The sequence below is a fragment of the Citrus clementina genome, unplaced genomic scaffold (genome assembly GCF_000493195.1).
Source record: "Citrus clementina cultivar Clemenules unplaced genomic scaffold, Citrus_clementina_v1.0 scaffold_3, whole genome shotgun sequence".
In the NCBI taxonomy this organism is placed as follows: domain Eukaryota; kingdom Viridiplantae; phylum Streptophyta; class Magnoliopsida; order Sapindales; family Rutaceae; genus Citrus; species Citrus x clementina.
The window spans coordinates 1,147,698-1,167,410 of record NW_006262339.1 but is presented as its reverse complement, the minus strand read 5'-3'; the positions used below and the strand labels follow the sequence as shown (position 1 = coordinate 1,167,410).

At 33.6% G+C, this 19,713-nt stretch overlaps 3 protein-coding genes across 4 annotated transcripts; all 3 read right to left on the bottom strand.

Annotated features, from left to right (window-relative positions):
* Nucleotides 1-5,547: 5,547 nt before the first annotated feature.
* Nucleotides 5,548-6,619, bottom strand: LOC18047335 (arabinogalactan peptide 22). The gene is made up of 2 exons (XM_006439342.2): nucleotides 6,152-6,619; nucleotides 5,548-5,993 (listed from the first exon to the last, which is right to left on the bottom strand). Exons 1-2 carry the CDS (start codon nucleotides 6,285-6,287, stop codon nucleotides 5,896-5,898), a joined length of 234 nt encoding a protein of 77 aa, XP_006439405.1. The 5' UTR covers nucleotides 6,288-6,619; the 3' UTR covers nucleotides 5,548-5,895.
* Nucleotides 6,620-10,967: 4,348 nt separating this feature from the next.
* LOC18047334 lies at nucleotides 10,968-11,869 on the bottom strand. The gene is made up of 2 exons (XM_006439341.2): nucleotides 11,820-11,869; nucleotides 10,968-11,469 (listed from the first exon to the last, which is right to left on the bottom strand). The coding sequence occupies exons 1-2, from the start codon at nucleotides 11,859-11,861 to the stop codon at nucleotides 11,173-11,175; spliced, it is 339 nt and encodes a 112-aa protein (XP_006439404.1). The 5' UTR covers nucleotides 11,862-11,869; the 3' UTR covers nucleotides 10,968-11,172.
* Nucleotides 11,870-15,019: 3,150 nt separating this feature from the next.
* Nucleotides 15,020-18,400, bottom strand: LOC18049916 (CMP-sialic acid transporter 1). Of its 2 annotated transcripts, none has more exons than XM_006439340.2 (8): nucleotides 18,241-18,400; nucleotides 17,823-17,906; nucleotides 17,480-17,694; nucleotides 17,302-17,380; nucleotides 16,798-16,967; nucleotides 16,238-16,424; nucleotides 15,716-15,793; nucleotides 15,020-15,612 (listed from the first exon to the last, which is right to left on the bottom strand). In XM_006439340.2, the coding sequence occupies exons 1-8, from the start codon at nucleotides 18,289-18,291 to the stop codon at nucleotides 15,469-15,471; spliced, it is 1,008 nt and encodes a 335-aa protein (XP_006439403.1). In that variant the 5' UTR covers nucleotides 18,292-18,400; the 3' UTR covers nucleotides 15,020-15,468. The 2 variants fall into 2 exon arrangements, with proteins under 2 accessions (XP_006439403.1, XP_024045463.1); XM_024189695.1 differs by having other exon boundaries at nucleotides 15,020-15,619; nucleotides 15,723-15,793.
* Between the last annotated feature and the right edge of the window lie 1,313 nt (nucleotides 18,401-19,713).

The window sequence follows — 19,713 nt, the reverse complement described above, 5'->3', positions numbered from 1 at the left end:
AGAATTAGATTTTAAATTAATTATATTTTTTTATTAATGTGTTTATTTTATATTATAATCGGAATGAATTGTTATAATTTATGAAAATGACCTCACTTACAACTATAATAATTATTATTATTATTTCTAATTATTACTATTATAATTAATTATTACTATAACTAAAATTATAATCATAATTTTTAATTTATTTGTTATAATAATCATAAGGATAATAGAGATAATTTTATTAGCAGTAATACTCATTATAAAATTTATTTTTATCATCACTACTACTACTATAGTACTATAGTTATGATTAGTTTATTATTATAATTATTGTTATCCTTACTTTAATTTTGTTAAAATGTAAAAATGTCAATTTATTCTTCACTCTCATTCTGCCATTTTTATTTCTACATCTTTGTGAAATGTGATTTTCATTCTTCATTCCTAAATTTTTGAGCCCTACCAAAAATCCTTTCATATTCTTTCATAATTTTTAGCAAGTAAAGACTATCAATAAAGAATGAGAATTATTTTCATTTTTTTTTTATCCAAGTAGCAAATACACCATTAATGTAGCTTAGAATCAGTACGAACAAAGCAAAAATAAAGCAGTACTCTCCCATCATCCACTCGTTTGTTACACATCTTTCTTTCCTTGCTTTTGCTAGATATAAGTTTACTAAATTCAACGTAAGGATTGCAAAGAATTTAATTTGTCACTTGTCCTTAATAACATCATAGTAGCCCCATACTATACCCACTACGCTAACCTAACGCGGTGGGATAGCAAAAGCGGATTGATAGTGAGATAAATATAGATAACATTCTAATAACCCCTTAAAACCTATGGATTTGAAAGAACATGTATGTGAAGAAACCAATGGAGTAAGTGTTTGGTGTGTGGCATATACCAAGTATATATACATATTAAAACTTCGGAGAAATATTCTATACTGAAACAAGACAAGGTGGCAGATAATTCAAGCGATTTATCCTAAAACTAGATAACAATGACTTGCACTTCATAGGTAGCAGAAGATTACAGTAAATACATGTAACAATCATTGAGGTAGCCAAAAGAACACAAAAATGACAAAGTGCAGAGATTTGTCCGTGGCGATAAAGACCAAGTTTTCCAAGACTCGTATGGTTTTCAGCTGTCTATTTGCTGTCTTGATACTATCGGCGATTCCAACAAGACGTTAAGTACAAAGGGAATTTCTTGTGTACCAACGAAATATCTGAAAAGACTTCAAGAGAGGCAGAGGATTCAGCCAGTAGCATAAATTATGCCTCAACTCTTCCATTAGCAATTCATCTCTCAGGCAGTATCAGTCTCTTGCAAGAACACCACAGGCATGGCAGAAGGAACGCAAGCCATCTTCTCATCTCTTGACAATGCCAGGACACAACTTTACCATTTCAAAGCTATTGTTATAGCCGGAATGGGATTCTTTACTGATGCTTATGATCTTTTCTGCATCACTACCGTTACCAATTCAAGCGATTTTTCAAATAATGTATTAAAATGTAAAAACTAAAAGGTGACACGCATACTCCCTTTTATTTTGTTGCACAAGATTTTGAAATCCTTTACTCTCATTTCACAATCACGGACAGTGAAGTGCATTTATTTTGGAGGCATTGATCAATTTAATTCTACATATTTAATATTCCATTTTTTCAATAGCTTTTGATTCCATTTCCTGCACAAGGGGTTTTTTTAAAACAATCAATAGAATGACAGTTTCTAATCTAATTCTAGAAGAAAATCCATAATCACAATAAAAAAAATAAATGAAGAAGATTAAATGTGAGAGGTGAGGGAAAGAAGATGGAAATAGAAAGAAAAGGCATAGCATCACGTAGTTAATAATGTGCACATAATTAGTTTTTATTTTATTATAGTATAATATATCTAAGCGTTGGACTGTGAAATTAGAAGACCGCAAGGTTAATTATATTTGGATGTCCGCACAATAGAAATTCTATGTGTGTAGTATATAATTATTTTATATTGAGAACATTCTCATTTTGTTGAAGTCAGAACGTTGGTAAAATACAAAAAAAATTACAGGTTTTAAAAAAATTAGACACTGTGTTTTTTTTTTTACTGTTAATAAAAATGATGACGAACTTACTAAAAACTAATTATATATATAAATCTAATATGTTGATTCATTTTCAATCCAACAAATATTAATGAACGTAAAAGTAAGGGTATTTTTAGGGTACTTAAAAAATGTTTGTTATAAACCCATGTATAAGATAAGACCTAAAAAAGCGAGGCAAGTAGGTAACAGTTGATAAAATAATAACCCCTTTCAACTCATAAATATATTATCAACTGTTATATATGTGCAGCCTGCAAGTGTCATCCACGTCATAGATTCGGTGGGTAATAATTTTACTATTTTAGTAAAACATTGAAATGGAATTAAAAACAAAGCATTCTGATGCAGTGAAGAAATGAAAAGAACAAATAAAGAGAGTTGATACTGGCGAGGGGGTCACGTGAAACATGTATGGAAAATGAGCACACCGCATTGTAGTGTGTCTCCCTTTCAAGTTTCAATAGCTGAGCCTAAGCTTCGTGGCTGGGGTGAAAGAGTGTGGCAGGAAAACGGCGAGAGATAACGGCTAACACAACAAAATAATAAGGGGCTACTCGTGTCGTGTATTGTGGGTGTAAAAGCAGGCAAGTAGGCCCATCCCTGTCAATTTTCACCTACCGACAACCCCCAACCCATGAGACGAAATTCTATTGATACGCAATCTCATTTGATTTCATTCGTTCGTTCTTTTTATATATAAAAATAAACAAAGTTTTTTTTTTTTTTTTGTTGGGTCCGTATCTCATGATGTTTGATGGAGATATTAATACGAATACATAAAAGCCCACACCCCACTGCTTCTACTACACACGCACTCCTTGTGGGTTTTCACTTATTGCTCAACAAAACAAGTACCCATGCTCTGCAGCTTGTTTGAATTCCACAGTTGCATACAATATTGATAAGATTATTGTCGGTATTTTATGTCATGAAATCTGTCCAGTACCCCTTCAGTTTGACCCTTCTCTATTCCCCTTAAAATAAAATTAAAATTAAAAAAAAAATCATTTTCTTTTTCAGATTTGGAGATTTATGATGATGCTTTGTTGCCTGCCCTTTCTTCTTATTAGCATTGAATACTAAAAGTGGGCTACACTTTTGGGTTAATGGGCCGATTTTGAAGCCTGACAAGCAGAGAAGCATTCGCAAGAGTGGAGCTCGTGGCACCCCTCTAAAATCCTCGTAACACCTTCTCAGGAGTAAATATTTTTCCAATTAAAATTTAAAGTACAGATTACGAGATGGAATAAGTGTTTACTTAAATTTTCGTTTCAAATAAGAAATGAATTAATTTTTATTTGGTTATTTAAGTAATTTGAATTGAGAAGGGGTTTTGCAAGGAATTTTGAGGGGTGTCGAAAGTTCAATTCCCTATGCCATCGTCTTTCAATTTCCTTTTGGGCCCTAAATAGATGATATTTTGTTGGGCTAATGTTAAAGCCTGATAAGTGTTACGAGCCTCGGCTCATGTTTGGTGGAAATGTGGCAATCGTTCAGAGAATACATTTGCTTGGAGAAAACGAAACAGCAGGCAAAGCCGCGGATTTACAATTACAAAGGCGGGGAGCACTTTCTCCTTCTAGAAAGCCAAACGCATGCCTCGCCTAAACCTTGACTAAATCCCTAACTTTAATTCTACGATTAATGGCAATCGAGAAAACAAGCGATAAGCCTGAGTGCGCGCAACAGGCGTTGGATCTACTCAACTGCGTCACCCAATCGCCGTTCGATCAAGACAAATGCCTTCATCTATTAAACGCTTTGAGAGACTGCGTCGTCAGCAAGGTATTTTATTTTTCAATTCGCACTATTTCTATTCCTTTTTTTTTTTTAATATATCCTGTGGAAAACTTGAATCTCTTTGTAAATCTCCCGTGAAACATGTAATGAAGCGCTTACAACTTACTTAAATCGTGTCTTAAGGCATGGAGAAGCAAAAGCCTATGCAGTTGATTAATAGGTGTTAAAAATGCTTCGATTCAGTTTTCATATGGAAGGCTCGTGTTTAAGATTGTCAAACTGCTTGTTTAGGAGAGAATTGTTTAAATTTTGATCAGAGCTCTGTTTCTGTTCCATCCCCAAAAGAAAGCTAGAGAGAGAGAGGGCGAGGGAAAGCTTCTTAAGCTTAGGAATTTTTTGGCCCATTTACCTTTTTTTTTCTCAAGGACTCCTTATAAATAGTTTGCAAGTTCTGTCTGTTCATTTTTGCTTTTTCTCCTAAATGAGAAATGTGGACTCATTGATCATTAAGCTTGCCTCGGCGAACTTATCCTCTTCTGGTTAGTTATCACGTGGCGGTAAGATTTTAATGGAAAAGCTTACTGTCATGACGGTTGTTTTTCTCGTTTTGATATATGACATGAGGTAAATGAAATGCTACAGCTTCAATGCGTTGCACATTCTGTTTGGATGTGTCCATATTCAAACTAGGTGTCATAAAATAGAAACAAGCATTATTTGATGATGATGATGGAATCTAGCTATTAGATGATCCTGGTGTTGAGGATTCAAAGCTCAGTGAGGCGGCTGCTTTGCGTTATTTGTTTTTTTGAATCTTTAGAGCATCTAAATCACTGTATGATTAGAATGTTTACTGGACTTCACCATGGAGACAACATTTACAAACATTCATGTAAAGCAGTTAACATGCCTTTGGTCCGTTTTGATTCTTGTTCTTATGGGATGTGTTTCCTCTTTTTTTTTTTTTTTTTTGGTCATTTTTCCCACAGAAAGTGAAGAAATTTTCATTGGCTGAGCAGGGCAAACAGGAGGCAAGCCCAACTAGCAAGAAGGCTTGATGTGATCGTGCACTGGTAGGATTCTGGTCTTTGGTCCATTTTGATTCTTATTTGGTGAGAGACCTAAATTGTTGTTCCTTTTGTTTCCATTTTGATGTAAGTTATTAACACGTTGATGATTACTAAAATCATTCACCTCATTCGAAAGGCTAGAAAGGGCCTCTTTGTTTCTAACATTTGAATGCTGAATTGTTGTAATAGTCTGTATGGTACATTTCAGTAACGTTTTGTTCCTTAATAGTGGCTCTTGTACAATGTACCTGCGCAAAGTGTGCTCATTATTCAATGGATAGCATAGGCTTAACCATATATCAGTTTTCACTTGCTGTCCATTGTCTGATGGATGCAAATATGTGATCGAGGCCTTTAGCATAGGCACAAAGTGTTCTCATTCCTCTTTGTCCGTTCATATTTGAGTTTGACAGTACAATGCTGTGTGTTGGTTTTGTAGTGGATGGTCTATAACGGGTTTCTTTTCTACATGAAAGGTCTAATTACTTTGAGGTTTCCTTTATCTTTTAGGTTGCTATTGCTAAGACGGCTTTCATTGCTTCAGCCCAGACCTCTCAGTGTCGATGCCAATTTCCAATTCAGTCCCATACAATTCCTATTATTAAACTTGATCAGCTTCCATTGCCATCATGTGATTATTTATACCGACTCAAAATGGTGATTAAATAATCAAGGGTTTAGTTCTATCAATCCCCTCACACGGATGAAACTAATGAGAAATGAAGAAAGTGACGCATTACGATCAACATCAACCAAAGAAACAACAATTATCAATGGCGTGGAGACGAAGCCCAACGGCAAATTTTCGGACAGAAAACAGACTCAGCTAACCTATCAATGATATGATAAATGAAAAGAAGAAGATGAACATCATCCTTCAATTTCTCTCCCTTTCCACGTCTCTGCCGCGGCTTAGAACAAACGAACACATGCAAATCCAAGCACCAAAATCTCCTAATCCCATTAGCGGAGACATTGATAATTTACAAGCTGTAACAGAAATCAGCAGTGTGAATGAGATAAGTGAGCACTAGCGCCACCGCCATCAGCACATATGCAATCCCTTGGTCAATCGACGTCCCTAAAAACAAAACAATCGAAGTTCAATGCCATTATTATTATTCCATTGTCAAAAATCACAAGATTCACAGCCAGTCACATCGGATCTACAAGGAAGGACATTTGACATATTCAGATTCACTATTAATATATTATAAACGTGATGGGAGAAAAATTTACCATCACTGGTGGGGCTAGGAGCGGGAGCTGAAGCCTGAGTTTGAGTTTGAGCATTAGCAAGAGCTGGAGGCAAGATAATAGCAAAGACAAGAGCCACAACAACCGCGAATACCAATGATACCCTAGAAACCGCCATAGAAAAAGAAACTGGATATCAACCTCTCTCTCTCTCTCTCTGCAGCGACGCTCTCTCAGATTGATACGGTAAAATGGGTCAGGCCGGAGGTGAGCGGCGCAGAGCGAGAATCATAAAATCTAAAAATTTGACAACGATGCCGATGGGAGCTTAACGGCGGTTGTTTTGAAAATTCTGTCGTTTTAATTAATAGTTGTAAACTGGGGAACCGGTGAAGCCGGTAACCAGGTGGAGGCGTGGGGCAGCACGCAAGTTGCGGGATGCAAATGGATTATGTGGATGGCAGGATGGGTATGGCAATTGGCGATAGGGGTGGGGAATTTGTTTGCGTAGGATCCCGATCCTGTGAAATTGAGATATATTTTTATTTTAAAAATAAAAAACGAAAATAATTTTTTTTTTTAATTCAACTTACATAAATGGGACAAGATTAAGATTGGTAAATCTTGTTTTATTACCAACCTTAATTGTTGGTTTGGTTTCTTATTATATTGTTCAATTATTAGATATTTTAACATAGTTGAAGTTAATTACTATCTAAAATTATAATTTTTTAAGCGTAAGTCTTAATATTAATGTGCAATGGAAGCAAATAGGTAATTAAAAGACGTCAGCATTAAATTGTATTCAAACATGCACGTAGTCAAAATAGAACTATTTTTTGTAATTTAAAAAGATTAGCATAAAATTGTATTCAAACATACATGTAGTTAAAATATAACTATTATTTAATTATTCTACTTTGTATTTATTCAAGATTGTTGCTATATTGAATTATGATGATCCTTAAAAGAAAAAATGTCAAAATTTATTTATTTACATTTAGGATTATTCAGTAAAATGTGATGGAATGTGATATTTAACGTGATAGGATTAAGACAAATTTTTATCCAAAAAAAATTTAAAAAAATTAGAATAAGACATTTTTTTTTATCTCACTTATATATATGAAATATAACTAAAATTGACAAATCCCGTCCGATTTTTATCTCATTGCCAACCCTAATTGGAGAATGCCGAATGGCAATGCAACAATCCAACTTAATCCCCTCCCCTCCCCACCCGCCACTTTGTTCGCTCTCCTTGTTGCCATATACTGCCTTTCTGATTCGTTCACGTTTCTTTTTCGTTTGTCAACTACACATTTCTTGCTTTTCTTTTTGATAATTTAAAAAATGATAAATTTTCTTAATAAAAAAATTCTCTACTACTTGTAAGTAAAAAGGAGCACAATGTTAAATCCTACGAACTTGTAGCTTCGTATTTTGTTCTTTTTAGATACAGTTGTCAATTAAACTTATTAACTATTTGATGTTGGGCAGCCTGGAGCTGGAGGGAAGATAAAAACGGGTCTAAATTGGGCCTAGCAAGCTAGAGTTGAACAGCAACTACCAAAAAGCAAACCAACACCGCACCGAAATCAAGCCATGGATCATTGTTTTTGATAATTCCCAGCTCAGTGCTCTAAACTGTTCTTGGTAAAAAGAACATCCATCATTTATGTTATGTGTGCTTTGCAACTCGAAAGGCAACTTTAATCGGACATGATATAATATATTTTCTTCCAAAGGCCACAACAGCTGCTTTTATAATCGCCCCAACTTGGGAGTTTTAAATGAAATAACTGGTGAGGAAGGTTTTTTAACCCCTCTTTTAAAAAGGTAGAGGGCAGATTATTATTATTATTATTATTATTTTAAATCTTCCTCACCAGTTATTTCATTTAAAATTCCAAGAAAAAAAATATTCCTCATCAGTTTGAATTGATTAAGATTTAAATATATATATATATATATATATAATTTAATTGATTAATAAATCTTCCTGAACAGTTTAAATTTTAATATTCTTTTTCTTTTTTTCTTCTTTTTTTTTCTTAAAAGAAAACTAAAGCACTTAATTCTTTTTCTTTCCATTTTATGTCTATTGGTGTTCCAAAAGTACGTTATCTCAATCTTGAAATTTAATTTTTTTTTTTAAAAAAAAAACTTCCTCACCGGTTTGAATTTTTACAGAAAATAACAAAGTCGAAATCAATTTTTGCACGGCTTGAATTTTTAAATAAAATTAAGAATGAGGAATTTTTTTTTTCCTAAAATTAGAGGGGTAAGAAAAATTTTAATCAATTTTTACTTCTTTTAAGATTTGAATTAGAGTGGCTAGTTATTTATTTATTTATTTATTTGAAGAGATAATGACTAATTAAACTAAATTGCTTGAAAACTATCAAATCATGGTACTTGAGAAATAGATTTAAAAAATTATAAATTAATATTTCTTAGGCATTTTTAATCTTTGGAAAAAAAAGGAGAGAGAGAGAAGAAGAAGAACGACACCTACATTATTTCATTTAGTGATTACTTGCAAATTGCAATCACTCGTTTGAATCAATAGTCAACAAAACCCCACGACCGCATTATTAAAAACAAAAACCGTCGACAGCAAAGGTTACAAGACGGTGTCTTCATTAACGTCACTTGTAAACCAAACCTGAACCAGATTTGTTTTTTTTAAAGAGAATTATTGTTCATGATATTTATACCATATAAATTATTGAGACATGTTTACATCTATTCTGATATGGCACCACTCAAATTTTTAACCCTCTCAAATATTCGAGAGACGCCTAACTCCCATTATGAGAGAAAGATTGCCTTCATTTAAACTCTGAGACTCTAAAGAAAGACATTGAAATTAAGGGAGTCCCTATGTTACATTAATTGTAACATAGCAAAATCCTTAAATTAAACTCCCACAATACGTATGCGGAGGCTCAAACTACTTCCCTCACAATTGCGACGGAGTGACTCTAACATAGCAAAATCCTTAAATTAAACTCCCACAATACGTATGCGGAGGCTCAAACTACTTCCCTCACAATTGCGACGGAGTGACTCTAGCGAGCCCAAGTGGTTCCTGAACCATTTTCGTTGTTTCTTATAATTAGAGCTCGGTAACTTAACCATATCCAAATACAAACGATTTAATGTGATGCAAAATTATTGGTGCTCATGCCAGAACCGTAACTTGTAGTGGTTGAGAATCAAAGCTGATCAAGCAAATATTAACTGCACTGCTGCATGAGCATATTGTCTCATTCCGTATGTAATGTTCATGCCGTGGATAAGATGTCACTCGTTATTTTCATATTTAATGCAGACCCTACTTTATAAAACTGCGCGTGTCATATCACTGAATTCAAAATACGGGCTAGATTTGTCTCCTTCAACCTAATAACAATGCAATACCTTATCGTATGAATTTCAACTACTAGCCCTACGTATTATCCATTGTATTTAATGAATTTATCAAGCTTATCTTGTTTGAACTCAATATATATAATTATATATTAAGTTCAAAGTTAATAACTAAGTGATGTGACAAATATAAAACATGTAAATACAAAAATACCCATATCTTAAATTTTACTTAACATATTATATACACATACTGTGGTTGGATGAAATCGTCATCAGATATTCACATTCTGAATCATCTGCTTGGTCAGGCCAGCGGAAAGTCCCCACAGCAAACGTGCTCGATCTTGTGGGCAATAATGGGCAGGCTATCCCTTTCAAGCTTCCACTCCGGCATAGTCAGTTTAGTCACTATTTTTTATAGCAATTGGATAGTGCAGCGCAAACGAAAGTAGGATACTGAGCTTATTTTGCTGTTCTTGCCTGCCCCGGTTGCATTCTTTTGGCGTCCATTTTGCCTCATGGTCACGGTCAGGGCAGCGTCGGTTGAGCCAGCTCCATTCAATTTTATATTACTACAGCTACTTAAATTCCATAACCTGTTACGATTAATCATGCCAGATAAAGCCTTTTATAGACATCCTAGAGCAAGGGATGAATTGATGATCGTCGTTGGATGATCTTTTGTTTTATTTGGAAGTGCCCAAAATAAAATGCAAAACCGGAGAAATAATTTGATGAACTATACGTACTTTCTCACTGCCATCTCTGTGAACTACGATGACCTGTATTTGTGATTTTACTTGAATTTATGTGATACAAACAATGTATCTTATATTAAATGAACCAAATTTCTAACGAAAGAAGCTGCAAAGGGATAATTATTGTGTCCTCACTACCAAACATATTCAGTTCAACTGGGCATAATATTTTTTCCTTAAGAAAAACGACAGTAATGACAGAAAGCTCAAAGGTCCTTCCAGAATATTTGAACTTATGTATGGATTTCCAACCGCTATCAGCAACATACTTTAGCATTTTATAAAATGCTACAGAAACCAATTTAAAGAGATGATTAGCAGTTAATTAATCAATAAGTATCTTCAATTTAATTAACCATTAAGCATCTTTAATGAAGATTAGGTTGCCAAATTCAAATAACAAATAATTATACTTCTTCAGGTAATTGATATCACTAAGGATTTCCTTGATGTTTTTTCATTTTTCCTTTTTGCCATTTTTAGCTAAACCACTTACATAATTAATCAGTCAGTCAATCGAGAGCAGCAGAAAGTAGTATAAACAAACCAATAGTTTGAGCTTTTCATCTTCATTATATAAAAGAAAAATAAGAAAGGATGAGCATTACATTATTAGTTATATATATATATATATATAGAGAGAGAGAGAGAGAGAGAGAGAGATTCTCAAAGGTCTGGATGACTAAATGTAGATCTCATGCTGATTTATTATTACAATAATTTTATTTTTATTCATTTAACCATTACATTATAAGGTATAGTGAATCTACATGAAATCTCGCATTTAGACATGCGGACCCGAGAATGATTGTAATTTAGTTATAATTAGCTTATGCTACTAGCATACTATCCCGCAACATTACACAAGATACGTATTTTGAACCCAGTTGTCATACAAATCAGCAGCCGAGGCACAAACTTGTCTATTCATTTGTTCTCTGATGGCCAAAGGAAAGCACCCATGGCAAAATCCCTCTTCTGGTTAACATCTCCAACAACGGGCAGCCCATACTCTTTCAACAAACAGTCGAGTTTCCACTCAGGCATCGTCTCGTAGTCGCGCTTCTTGTACCTTGGGTAGTGCAGAGGCATCTGAAAGTAACAGCAACTCTCCCTCTTCTCCGCTTGGTGGTGATGACCATTTGGCTTTAATTCAGCAGCAGGCGTAGCAAAGACAGATGCGACGGATGTTGTTGCGCTCATCTTCGATTTTATCTTCAACGGCTGTTAATTTATCACAATGAAATTCTTGTCAAGCAAAGCTATTTATAGACAGATACCCAGATAAAAACAAACACATATATACGCTAGAAGAAAACAAACTCACGGTGCATTAAAAGCTGAAAGCTAAGTATTTTCAAGTTGCTTGCAACCCACGCTGTCTACAAAGATCTAAATTAAATGCCCAAGAAAGATACGTGTGGTTGGAATTATTTGATTTGAGTTCTTATTGCATTATTGAAAAGTAATATCTTGCAGCCGTGAGTTTCCATGTGTTGGCTATTCATCAGACACGGTCAAGACTTTTAATTTATGAACAGTGGGTATTAGATAATTTCAGGTTAAATCGATACCTGAATGTTGAAGCAGAGCCAATTGTTGAAAGTAGAAAGCATTTGTGAAATTTCTATGCTTTTGTCAGTTTTGTGTGTGTTTTATTTTTAGGGCTTATTGTCCATAAACTATATAATAGTGTTTTCAAGTATGAAGCAACAAGGAAACCGAGTCATTTTTTTTTAAATAAATTTTTATTATTCTTTTTTTCCCGAACAGTATAGTAATGCATAGAATTACAAGGAGTGAAGAATTCACTTACCACTAGGAGAAGTTTTTGTTTATAAAAGTAAAAAACCCTAGCTAACCAAGGACCAACCGAATAATTTATTTTACTTTACCAACCATCTTACATTATTTTCTTAGGGTAATTTTTAAAAACCTCCCCTGAGGTTTGAGGCTGTTGCAAGTAGATGGTGAAAATTATTTTATTTGTAAAAGACCCCCTACCGTTAGTTAAAATTTTCATTGACTAACTGTTGACTTTAAAAAGACAATATTACCCCCAATAATAGTTTACGTCAGTTAAAATTTCCTTAAAATCTTAAAAAAAATAAAATTACAAACTTAAAAAAAAATATATTTTATATCAAATAATTAAAATTTGTAATTTTATTACAAACTTTAAAAAATTACATTTTTATATCAAATAATTAAGATTTGTAATTTTATTACAAACTTAAAAAAAGTTTACGTCAGTTAAAATTTCCTTAAAATCTTAAAAAAATTAAAATTACAAACTTAAAAAAAATTATATTTTTATATCAAATAATTAAGATTTGTAATTTTATTACAAACTTTAAAAAATTACATTTTTATATCAAATAATTAAGATTTGTAATTTTATTACAAACTTTAAAAAAAATTATTTTAAGATTTGTAATTTTATTTTTTTAAGATTTTAAGGAAATATCAATAACTTGATCATGGTGAAAATAATTGTTTTAATTACTTATGAAATTGTAAATATTTAGAATTGTAAATATTGGGGGTAATATTGTCTTTTCAAAGTCAACAGTTAGTTAATGAAAATTTTAACTAACGGTAGGGGATTTTTTACAAATAAAATAATTTTCACCATCTACTTGCAACAGCCTCAAACCTCAGGGGAGATTTTTAAAAATTACCCTATTTTCTTATGCCATCTACACATTTTGATTGCATTATTCGACTCTTTCAATCAAGGCCACAGATCAGTGAAAGGCTTTTATAAAAGTAGAAAATAATTAAGTCCACCATGCAAATGTTTGGGCTCATTTTGGGTCATATATTTATCATAACTCGAAGGAAAGACCCATGTGAGCTACAAGGTTACGGAGCGTATGGGTATTGCAAACTAAGGGTCTGGCAATTAGACCAGCCTCTCATGGGCGAAGGTCTTGGCGTTTGAAAGTTCGCTTGCGCCAGGGGAGTCAAAAAACATTGGCCTAGTAAATGATGGATAGGCATGGCGAATCCAGTGGCTACCTAGATGGGGGCATTCAATTTGAGTTCCATACTCTCTTAATTTTTTTTTTCTTGTTATGTCAACACCTGCATCTGCATGTTCATTTAATTTCTAGATTCCTTTATCTTAAAATTAATATAAGGTACATTCCTCATAAATTGAGCCGTGAGTCCCACTTGAGCCCACAACCAATAAAGAGAGCTTCACCTTACATTAATTGTAAGACAACAGCTCCCTTAATTTCTACCCTGTATATGCATGTTGAGTTAATTTTTACAACTTCAGTTGTCAATGTCATCATGACGGATTAGGTTACGGTGTAACTGTGGTACGGTACTACAGTTGCACCACATGTTTCCCCCATTATGACCCATATTAGTTTTTTCAACAAACTAAAAACGCCTTAAATAAATAAATACAAAAAAATAAAGAGTGTAAGCAAAAACCACAAATTTATCAATAATATTTACAATCACTTTAAGTTTTATTTTTATATCAATCTGCCACTTTTTCTGTTAACTCTATTAATTGCTGTTAAAAAAATTTAGATAAAAGATTATTTTGTCTTTGAAGCCTCCTAAAATATTATTTTTCCTTCTTAAATAAATTTAGGAACAAAATAATTTTTTATCTAAAATTTTTTAATAATGACCACCAAGTTAGCTGAAAAGTGGGATCAGCCTGCAGTACCACAGTGGTATCATGCCACCTCCTTTTGTCTTTTGTGGTAAATTATCATATAACCCCTTTCACTCTTTTTTATTTAAACTTTACTTTACAAATATTAAATTAATTTCAACTGCATCCATGTGAACATTACCGAAATACCCATGCCGACCAACGGTGACCGGATTTCAACTGACGGCGACGGGAAACTCGAGTTCGACACTTTTGGCCGAGCTGAGTCCAACGGTGGTGGTGGTGACCTCTCACACGTGGTGATGGCGCCGGATCGAGCTCCCAAAGCCGTGAATCCTTCAATGACTGATCAACGGCAAATAGGCTCCCCCCGGTGGCTGTGATTGGTCGGAAAATACAGAGGGAATCGTGGGGAGCAAAACTCAAGTGATAGCATCACCGGAAACCGGAGAAATCACGGCGAATTGAAGCGGCAGTTCCGCGGCTTTTCACGGCTTCAATTGGGAGCTTTCCGAACGCTTTTCGGCGACAAGATTGGTATGGAGATGACTGGCATCGCACGATCTTCCGATCGGTACCAACCTTGGCCGGAAATGGAAATAGCATCCGGGTCGGGTTGTGGGTTCGGCATGGGCATTTCGGTTCACAGAGGGGGTATTGTGATATAAGTGTAATATATAATAAGAATTTGTAAATAATAAATAGTATAAGGTGCTAACTAAAATGTACATGTGGATGTAATATATATTAACTTAATATTTGTGAATTAAAGTTTAAATAAAAATGAATAAAAGGGGGTTATATAAAAATTTATAATATTGGAGCCATAAAAGACAAAGGATGTGGCACGGTACCACTGTGGTACCGTAGCCTGATCCTGAAAAGTGATTAGTCACTCGGTTGGCATAAAATTAAATCTCAAAATGATTCTAATATGTTATCAGAAACTTATAGTTACTTGTACTTTTGATATTTTTGTGGTGGTTGAGGAATAATTTCCCATGAAAAATCCCACCTCTTCGTAAGGCAGCGGCCAAGACACGTTGGCAAAATCGGAGGACATGGAAATACAACACCGATAATCTCAAGATTATGAAAAAGTAAACTGCAGAAAAGATCAGCAATCGACCAAAGTGAATACAATACCGAAATTTCTCTTTATTTAACTTGGATATGTGAATGTTATTGGTGGGAAAAAGATTTTTCCAACACCAGTCTCAACTATTTTCTTTCTCTTCTCAGTCTCACAACATGTACACATACATTTGACTTTCAACAAAGTATATGCAGCAGAAATTCCGATGCACAAATCGGCAAGCTTAGTTTTTTGCTTTGACAACTTTTGGCAAAATTCCCACCTGGTAGGTCTAATCACTTTCTTTGGAGCAACTTCTGGTTCCAGAAAAATTCAGATGCTTAAGAAATGGTTCTTATCCCAGGCATATAAATGCTTTTCCACTATCAATAGTGAGGTACCCACTTCCGTAATGCTCAAATTACTTTGCTCCAGATAAACAAAAAATCTATGCAAGCTTCTCTGCCCACCTTGCTTAAACATTAGTTTCCTACACCTTGAAAAAAAGTCAGGAATCTGTTCTTCGTTCAACAGAAACTTCTCTTAGACTATCAGGTGCCGCTTTCGCAGTTGACGGTATATCCACAAGCATGCCAGGTGGAGCAAAATACATGTGCAATGACATCATACAGATAATAATACCCAAGAATAGCTGCAGTATTTCCAGAAAAGAAGAAAAAAATTATCATCAATTATCAGAGCAAATTGTCAACAAGTAATGAACTAATGATAGAGAGGTTGCATGAAAGACTTACCTGCAGTGTAGGCTTAAAATTGAAAAGGTATACAGATAAAACCATTGTTAGCAACATTGCCATTGATGTGGAATAAACCTGCAAGAAGCATAAATCAATGTCAACCAAAACAAGAAAAATGAAAGTTGCCAAAATTGGAGAAGAGTATGACTATAATATTTCTTCTACTAATATTCTGGTATCCCCAAAAGCACAAAATAGCATGTTTATAAGTTATAACCCAACTACCGTCATGCTGAGCCAAAGAGAGACTGTGCCAACCCCAAAAGGAAAGATCATATTTAGCTGGCAGCATAAACAACATGGGTTCAACAGCAAAAATATACATGTTACTCCTAAAGTCATCACTTGAAAGAAGTCTGATAGAAGCTCTTTTTTTTTTTAATTAATTAACTAATTAAAGCTCAATTATTAAATTCATCTTGCAGAAAGATCAACTCAACAACGACAGATTTTCATGTCATGCATGATGAGATGAGGAAAACATTAGAATGTCAGCATTCCAACAGAAGAAAGTGTTACCTTTATGATATTGTCAGCATATTTCATCAACCATGAAACCAACAAGCCAGTGGATCCAAGATTGAAAACAACCATCCAAGTTGTAATGTTATATCCATCAAAAAGGCGTTGCCACCAAGGTCCTTTCTCAAATCCTCCTCTAAAATCATCCAGTAGCAGCCGGAACATATTAAAAATTGCGCCAAACCTGAAAAAGGGCACAATGCCTATATATCACCAATATAGTCGGCATAGTTTTCAGAGAGAAAGCACATGATAGCGATAATTTGAGAACTTATGCCAAGAAAAACCTAAGATCACATAAATTTTGAGAAACTGTGATAAGGGTAGCTAATGATCATAAATTTATTAAGCATAACAAACATTTTGTTCTTGGGGATGATTTTATTTCGATTGAGTTATTAATATCTTATTCTCCAAAAAAGCACAAATAGAGTAGTGTTAAGAATTGACAACATACAAGAGAAGAGAATAGATGGCAGCTAGGTGAAGTTTCTGAAAGATAGCATATGGTTGATGATTCCTAAACAAGCAAGACGGTGTAGAGAAGGGATACCTACGTATATAATTGTACATTCTGCCAGTACAAGCTGTCATTATTCTTCTTCATCAGAAACTCTGTGTAGACACCTGCTAGTGCTGATAGACAAGCAGATAGAACTCCCAACAGATATCCTTGGATTGGTGCTGCAAATAGAGAGTCGCATAAAGCTTCTCCACAACCTTTAACCTAAAACAATGAAGAGAACAAAAGGACACTCAACCAGAGATTTCATCATAATATGAGCAGTCATAGTTGAGAAATTCTGAAACTAAGTTTTTCACCACCAGAGAAAATAAAAAGAGAGAGTTTCACATAGAAGGGAAGGTATTTTGAACGGATTCTAATATCAGGAATCATTATTCAAGTCCACTGCAGAACGCAAATGCACAAGTTACGAGGTAGATGACTGTAGAAATTCTTGAAACTGTTTCGTACAATCTCTCTGAAATTCATGTATTATCTTTATCCACAGGCATATGATGGAAAAAAATAGCCACATAAAACAGTTTCCTAATATCACCTGGCTTGTGGTAGTTCCAACAGCTAATAGAACAATTGCCATCCACTGCAACGTAGAGAGTCTCCTCCTCAGAAAGAGCCTGAAAAATTTGCAGAAAGTAAAACTCTAGTAAATTAACAGCAATGACTGTGAATAAAAATCAATTAAAATTATATCAGTGGTCAATATATATAAAAACCTGAATAGTATGCCAGTTGTAACAATCTTCAGATTACCCATGATTTGATACGTGGACGTGTCCACGTAAGTCAGAGTGGCAAATTGAACATTATTGTGAACTAGATATATGATTGAAGGAATGGGAAACAAGCGCACGCTCCTCCATTCTGTGGTCATCTTTGGAGAAGATGGCATCCGCCACTCTCTCCAGAGAAGTATACTAGAAACCACCAGCTGCATTTAAATGCGAAATATATATAGGTAATTCATCAGAAATTTGCCATAAATTTTTTAAAATTCAGAATTAGTTACGCCAAGTGATCTGCTGCTAGTAGTAAACAAAGTTATGGAGTGAGAATTACCTTGAAAACTTCAGCGAGAAATGGAACGGTCGCGTAATCATACTTATAGCCTCCATTACTTTGAGAGAGAGTTGTCAAAATCCCCTGCGCGTAAATATAATAATAATAATACAGAATCGAGATTTATTTCAATTTAAAAAAATATAATGATATTCAGCAGATTTTAAAAAATGAAAATTAAATATATTCATAAATCGGTAACAAAGAGATAAAGAGGTTCATAATTAACAACACATTGACCTAGCTGATTTGTTATCAGATCAAGCAAACAATATCAAGACACGTATCTTGTAGCTTGTAGATTAAAATTTGAAAGCAGCAATAGCATAAATGAAACGAGATCTAAATCGGGAGTGAAAAAGCGGACACGTGGAAAGATTTTGAAAATAAGAGACGAGTTCGAAGTTTAGGAACTGACCTGAGAACTTGTAAGAATGGTGAGAAGTGTAGCAACGAAATACCACTGCATCGCGTTCGATAATTAGAATTATCAGTGAGCACCAAACACATGCACTGCTGCTGCCTTTCGTAGTTTTCATTCCGCTTGCTTTCTCAGCCTATGTTGGTGCTCTGGTGCCAGCTCGCTCGCCTGAGTTCAAAGAGAGGGCCTCATATTTGGGCCACTTATTTTAGTTGGACCCACAAAATTTGAGCTAGGCCAATTTTTTTATTGGATTGGGTTGTATTTAGGTTGGAATTGGGTATTAATATTTCCACCCCATTATTTTTGTAAATCCACCATCTTTTTTTTTAAATAATTATAAAATCATTGACATTATTTTAAAAATTCAATAACAAAAAAGTTAGACAATTAATCAATTGAATCTGTCTTTTTTTTTTTTGTTTACTATTATTTGTTATATTTGGCTATTGATATTATTTTAGCCCAAATTTAATTTGACTATTTTACTTTCTTAAGTTAAAAGTATCGGAGACTAATTTATTTGTTTGACTATTAATCTTTAATCAAACTAACAAAATATTTTTATGACATAATTCTCATGAAATTTATTAGACTGACATATTATCTTATTACGTGTTGGGATATTGAAAATTATTGTATTTTACCTAAAAAATAAATTATAAGTCACAAAACAAAATGTCTAAACTATTAAATATAATAGCTAGCATATATTTCTTTGGACTATTTTATTATTATATATTATAAGAGTAAAATATTAAATTAAAGTTATATTAAAGCAATCTTAACAGTCAAAGATTGTCGAAGGACTTATGTCATAATTAAATATAAGAGTAATTTAATTGCTTAAGTGTGACTAAACTTATTATTGATTTGTATTTTTTAAAATTAGTGTGAACTTGTAATAATTATTTTATAAAAGTAGGATAGGTTGACATATAAAATTAGGTGAAAATATCTCCACCCATTAGAATATAGTCGTTAAATGTGATAATAACATCTTAATAATTCTATTTTCTAAATTTATTAGATAAGGACTTAAGTTTACTTGTTTGTATCAAATATTCCCCTATTACATTTGAAATTAAAAAAAAAAAAAACTTATTTTTATTTGAGAAATCATTAAAGTTAAGTTTTTTTTTGGGAACAATAATATTTTAATCATCGTAAGTGTATTATTATTTATAATTAAAAATTTACTATGCTCAAGCTAGATCAATATTATGATCTTTTGGGGCAGTATGAATTTTATAATTAAAAATTTATTAAGGCCAACTTAAATTTTACTAATATTTAAGAAAAATACATCTACTCCATCCAATTATCAGTGATGTTTGAGTACTCAAAAGTCAAACCGAGAGTGGGTTTAGAAAATATTAGCCGCCGGCTCAGGTTACTACCAGCTACGACGCTTTCAAAGTCGTTTTCCCAAATATAATAATCGCATTCGGTTTTGGAAGATTTATCAAA